The sequence below is a fragment of the Solanum stenotomum genome, chromosome 8 (genome assembly GCF_019186545.1).
Source record: "Solanum stenotomum isolate F172 chromosome 8, ASM1918654v1, whole genome shotgun sequence".
NCBI classification, from domain to species: Eukaryota; Viridiplantae; Streptophyta; class Magnoliopsida; order Solanales; family Solanaceae; genus Solanum; species Solanum stenotomum.
Window position 1 is genome coordinate 15639214 of NC_064289.1, and position 5739 is coordinate 15644952.

The following is a 5739-nucleotide window of genomic DNA, read 5'->3' on the forward strand; positions in this document are numbered from 1 at the left end:
CTTTTTCACCTTTTGTTGCTAGGCTGTGGGGCCCACTTGGTTATATGAAAACAAAGGATTAGGTAACCGGTATAGCCGGTAACAGGTTACCTGTGGTTGCTATTTCCCGCGATTTTACTCGGCATTCCGTTTAGATTTCCCGCGCTCAATTAAACTGCATTAATCAATTAATTATGATATATATTAGCACTTTTTTTAAAGAAATCTGGACAATTTTTAACTATTAACAAAGCTAACTACTTGCTACCATTAACTTAATAGTTTAAAAAAAAATAAAAAAAATTGTATCAATCATACAATAATAGACTGGTGCATTTTGCTCACCTCGCAAGATATAAAAAGCAAAAACGAATTGATTCTACGTGATTAATATATAAACTCTAGATATGCAATACCTTGAAACCAACTTGAAACAAAAGCTAACTTGCACTTGTGAGATAGTGGGTAGGATGTCACTGTTTAAATAATGATTCAAGCATAACTCACAACTCAAACACTGATTATTTATTATACGTATGTATGTATATTATACACGCCAAATATTATCTGCGATACGAACATCTAGACATCACTTATTTCTACAAGTTCCCATTTAGGCATGCATCACTTTTGACACACGAGAAAAAAACATTGCGAGTTGTCTCACAAGGACAATCCTTAGTAACATACAATATACCTTTTCTACCATCATCCAACAATCACTATTCACTACAAAACATTACCATCGATAAACACATATACTACGAGCAAGCACTAAGGGTGTCTTTGGTCCGGAGGAAAATACTTTCTGAAAAATGTTTTTAATTTTCTAATATTTAGTTGGTTAAAATATTTTGTCTAGTAAAACATGTTCCTTAAAAATGAGGAAAATGATTTTCATAATAAAAGTAGGGGAAACAAGTTTCATAAGTGAGATTTCAAGTCTATTGTCTCGATCTTCTTCACCCATTCAATGCCCCCCAAACCCTCCCCTTGACCGTTCACCCTGCCACCCCTAACCCATATTGCCCACCCATAGTGCTTTAATAGATTACGGGTGTGTTTGGTATGAAGGAAAATGTTTTCCTATAAAATGTTTTCCTGGAAAACNGATTAATAGATAAACTCTAGATATGCAATACCTTGAAACCAACTTGAAACAAAAGCTATCTTGCACTTGTGAGATAGTGGGTAGGATGTCACTGTTTAAATAATGATTCAAGCATAACTCACAACTCAAACACTGATTATTTGTTATATGTATGTATGTATATTATACACGCCAAATATTATCTGCGATACGAGCATGTAGACATCACTTATTTCTACAAGTTCCCATTTAGGCATGCATCACCTTTGACACACGAGAAAAAAACATTGCGAGTTGTCTCACAAGGACAATCCTTAATAACATACCATATACCTTTTCTACCATCATCCAACAATCACTATTCACTACAAAACATTACCATTGATAAACACATATACTACGAGCAAGCACTAAGGGTGTGTTTGGTCCGGAGGAAAATACTTTCTGAAAAATGTTTATAACTTTCTAATATTTAGTTGGTTAAAATATTTTGCCTAGTAAAACATGTTCCTTAAAAATGAGAAAAATGATTTTCATAATAAAAGTAGGGGAAACAAGTTTCATAAGTGAGATTTCAAGTTTATTGTCACGATCTTCTTCACCCATTCAATGCCCCCCAAACCCTCCCCTTGATCGTTCACCCTGCCACCCCTAGCCCATACTGCCCACCCATAGTGCTTTAATAGATTACATAGATATGTTTTTCGCTAATGTATGAGAGCCCTATGTCACGGATTTAGAGTGGCGGGACATGACACCTAGGCCCCCAACCAATACCGCAAGAACACCCAAGGTGCCTCCAACCCCTTGATTCTCATTATACATGTCTCATATATACTTTAATGCATAGTATTTTTTTTGTTTTAACATTATATGGTACATCAAAATGGTGTTGGTCGCCATGAAAAAAGTTCATTAATTCGAAGTTTGTCAAGAAGAAACTGCTATAGATAGCCTTAATGGGATAAGAAACGTTTGGAAGTTGGAGATGATAATTAAATTAGCAGTTATATATTGTAGCCCAATACAATTTAAATTACGAATTTTAATTGAAGGGGCTTTTTTTTGTTTAATTGAAATAGTAATTGTATTGTTACGTTAAATGGTAGGTAGGTATGATATTTTTGTGGTTCTGATGAAGCGGATGATGTGTGAAATGCAAGGAAAATTAATTAGTCTTCGAGGTGGTGTATATCCCTTATATATTTGTGTCTTTTTTTTTTTGTATAGATGTGTATCAATTGTATATCATGCATATACCTGTATATCTATGAAAGTCTGTACATGATATATATTGATATACACATATAGAAGAGTGATATACATTGTCGCATTGACGTTTTCCAGGTCGATCTTTTCTTTGAATTTTGACTTCACTCCATTAATGTCTCAAATTTTGTGTAAAGCCTCGTTCAAGTGTTTTCAAAGAATTTACGCCATATAAAAGTTTTTATGTCCTCCCATAAAGGACTTTATTTCAGTGCTCAAATCGCGAGTAAGGTAAACTGTTACCATTTCATCACACCCCTTATCGGGTGTACTTATAAAATTAATTAAAGAGAGTGCAAACAACTTTGAAGGAATTTAAAGGAGGTTTGAATTCTTATAAGAAGAACTACACATAAGTGATACACACAAAAAGTACTAGTACTCTATATCTAATCTTCTTCCTCATCGGTGATAAATTTGCCAGTACCAGGATTAATAGCAGCAAAGAAGAAGAAAGCAATGTTAAACAACAAAAGAGGCTCAATCTCATTGATTGGGACACCTGTCTCAAAGTTCAATTGTGCCAATGCTCCTTTCCCTGTGATAATTTCTCCTATAATGGAGAATGCAATTCCCAATTGTGCCAATCTTCCTACAAACAACTCATTTGCCTTTGTGAATCCAAAAAGTGGACCTGCAATATCCAATCAAACAACGTCACATAAAATGTTTTTTTTTTATACCGACAGTGCGTAGAACTTAAAAATATAAAGTTATAATACCTCGTTCAGTGAGTCCCAAAGCAGACTTGAAGGATTTGCCAGGAGGGATGACAGCCTTTTCAAGGCCAGTAGCAGGGGCAGGGTCATCAATAAATTTGCCTCTGTCTCCCAAAGCTCCAATGGCTCCAAGAAGATTGAATAGGATGAAGAACAATAGAAGTGGCTCTGCTTCATAGATTGGAATTCCAGTTTCAAGATTCAATTGTGCCAAAATACCCTTTCCTGTTATTGCTTCTCCCAACAAAGATGCCTATACATCAAAATTAAACATCAGTCTCGTTATAACTGGTAAAATTGTTATGTAACAAAGAGTACACATGTCAGTGTTATCATTTAACTATTACTGTTAACTAATATGTATATTTTTTTTCCACTAGTTACGATAGAGGCGGAACACAAATTTAAAGTGTACAAGTCTTAATTTGTTACTAAACTCATAATCATCATAGTTATTGCTTTTTAATTAAATATTTATACATATTTACTGAATTCTCTAATATGAATAGAGTATCTACATAAAAATTATTGAGTTGCATTATCCAATACATGTTCAATAGGACAATACATTGACCTTGGGATTTGACTCAATTTGTCTATCTATGTAGTACTACTAAATTTCATTTAATATATTAAGCCTTTAATAGAATAATGAAAGTATTTTTTTATATTATACATATTTATGAAAATCATTATTAATAATTATTCTAAGAGTAATTAAGGGACTTAATTAATGGTAATACTTACAGCAAAACCAATCATAGCAACACGGCCAACAAATAGCTCATTTTGCTTAGTGAAACCAATTCCTCCTGAGGTACCAAAAATCCCATCCTCCACCTTTTGCTTTTCCTTTGGTGGTGCAACCTGTCGAAATTCAAAAATAAATATTTAACATAGCTATCGACATTTTATACACGTTGAATCTCACTTATTTGACAAAAAATCTATAAAAGTGTAGGATAATTTTGAAATATGTACATGTTCGGTCAAACTAAAACGTCAAATAAATTGGGACAGAGTGAGTATTACCTTTTTGGGAGGAGCTTTAGCTTTTGACTTGAATAGAGCAACAGTAGTACTAGTGAATTTTGAAGAAGAAGCATTAGTAGTAGAAGAAGAAAATCTCAAAGGAAGAGAAGGCAAGAATAAAGAAGACAAAGGCTTAGGCTTTAGTCTTTCAACTAAAGATTCTTTACTCCTCAAATCAACTTTGGCATTGGCTGTTAACAACATTGTTTGAGCCATTGCTTATTCTTAACAACTTCAAAATTCCCTTTGAGTTTTGATGAAAAAGAAGAAGAAATGTACGAGAATTTCACTTCAATTAATTTCTTATAAGATATGGTGGTATTTTATAGAAAATGAATGGTGTCCATTAATTTTAAGGCTAGGGATCTTTTGTATTATCATCACTGATCGTGGATAGAAAGTGAGAGTCTATAGAGCAACCACGTCTACCAATGTACTTTATGCGTTTGTGAAGAAAAATGTCCCCTATTCTTCTAGTGTTTTTGGTCCTCAAAGCATGTCAACTTAGATTAGCACGCACCTCAATTAGTTCTACGAGTATTTGTTATTTTTCACTAACATAAATATATCGAGAAACTATATATGTTCACTAATGCTAGGATAAACATAAAAAAATCACTTAATATTTCTTCGGAAAAAAATAACTAATTACATAAATATTAATCCATTCTATAGTTTGAAAATAATTATATATTGTCTTGTTGATTAATAGTTTCGTAATAGATTTCAAGTCAGATACATGTGTCAAAGATTCTACATATATGCATCCTTGATACCAGATACATTATAAAATACAAATACATAGTGAGAGAATCAACATGTATCTTTTGATACTCGATACATGTATCTTTGATATAAGACAGATACATGACAATTGAGAGAAGGAGAGAGGCGAGAGATAGATCAGTGTATCTCATATACATATGGATCACGATTGGATACAATGTATCTAGAATAAATTTAAAAAAATTTACCTAAATACACAACTTATTTTACTATAATTTCTAAAATTCTCTACCATTTGAAAAAATTACAAAAATCCCTACTCTTTCCTATTCTCATATACATCACTTTACGCGATATATCAGTCGGATACAACATTTTAAGCGATGTATTGGAAACCAAAACGTGATGTATCGGGACGTTGATGGATGTACGAAATCGAAACGCAATGTATCAAGACATTTTGGAATGTATCCAGACTCCATCAAATTTAAAGGATTTTTGTAATTTGAAAAAAAATAGAGATGTGATGTAATTAGCTCTTAACACCAATAAGATTCTTTTGTAAAATTCCCATAAATTAAACCTAAGTTAACTCACATATATCTAAGTGTGCCATATAAATGTTTCTGACGAAATAAATATAATACGAAAGGTAAATTCAAATTTAAAATGAAGGCACGTAATCACATCCTAACAAAAATGGGCATTAAACGCATCGTAAAAATAATGTAATGAATTTTATGTAGAAATATTTGCAATCACTAACTAGAACGAAAAAAAAAAAAACTAGACAAGAAAGATGATGACACGTGTCTAGTGACATGTGGAAGGTCCAACGATTGTGGGAATATCCAGAACTGAGAACCACAGCTTGCCGGAGGAAATTGTGAGGACCAAATGTTTCCACTTGCCAACGCACAGTGA

The 5739-nt window shown here is 32.9% G+C and overlaps 1 protein-coding gene across 1 annotated transcript; it reads right to left on the reverse strand.

Moving 5' to 3' along the window:
* Positions 1-2649: 2649 nt before the first annotated feature.
* Positions 2650-4427, reverse strand: LOC125872612 (photosystem II 22 kDa protein, chloroplastic). The gene is made up of 4 exons (XM_049553361.1): positions 4090-4427; positions 3805-3924; positions 3061-3310; positions 2650-2972 (listed from the first exon to the last, which is right to left on the reverse strand). Exons 1-4 carry the CDS (start codon positions 4303-4305, stop codon positions 2728-2730), a joined length of 831 nt encoding a protein of 276 aa, XP_049409318.1. The 5' UTR covers positions 4306-4427; the 3' UTR covers positions 2650-2727.
* Between the last annotated feature and the right edge of the window lie 1312 nt (positions 4428-5739).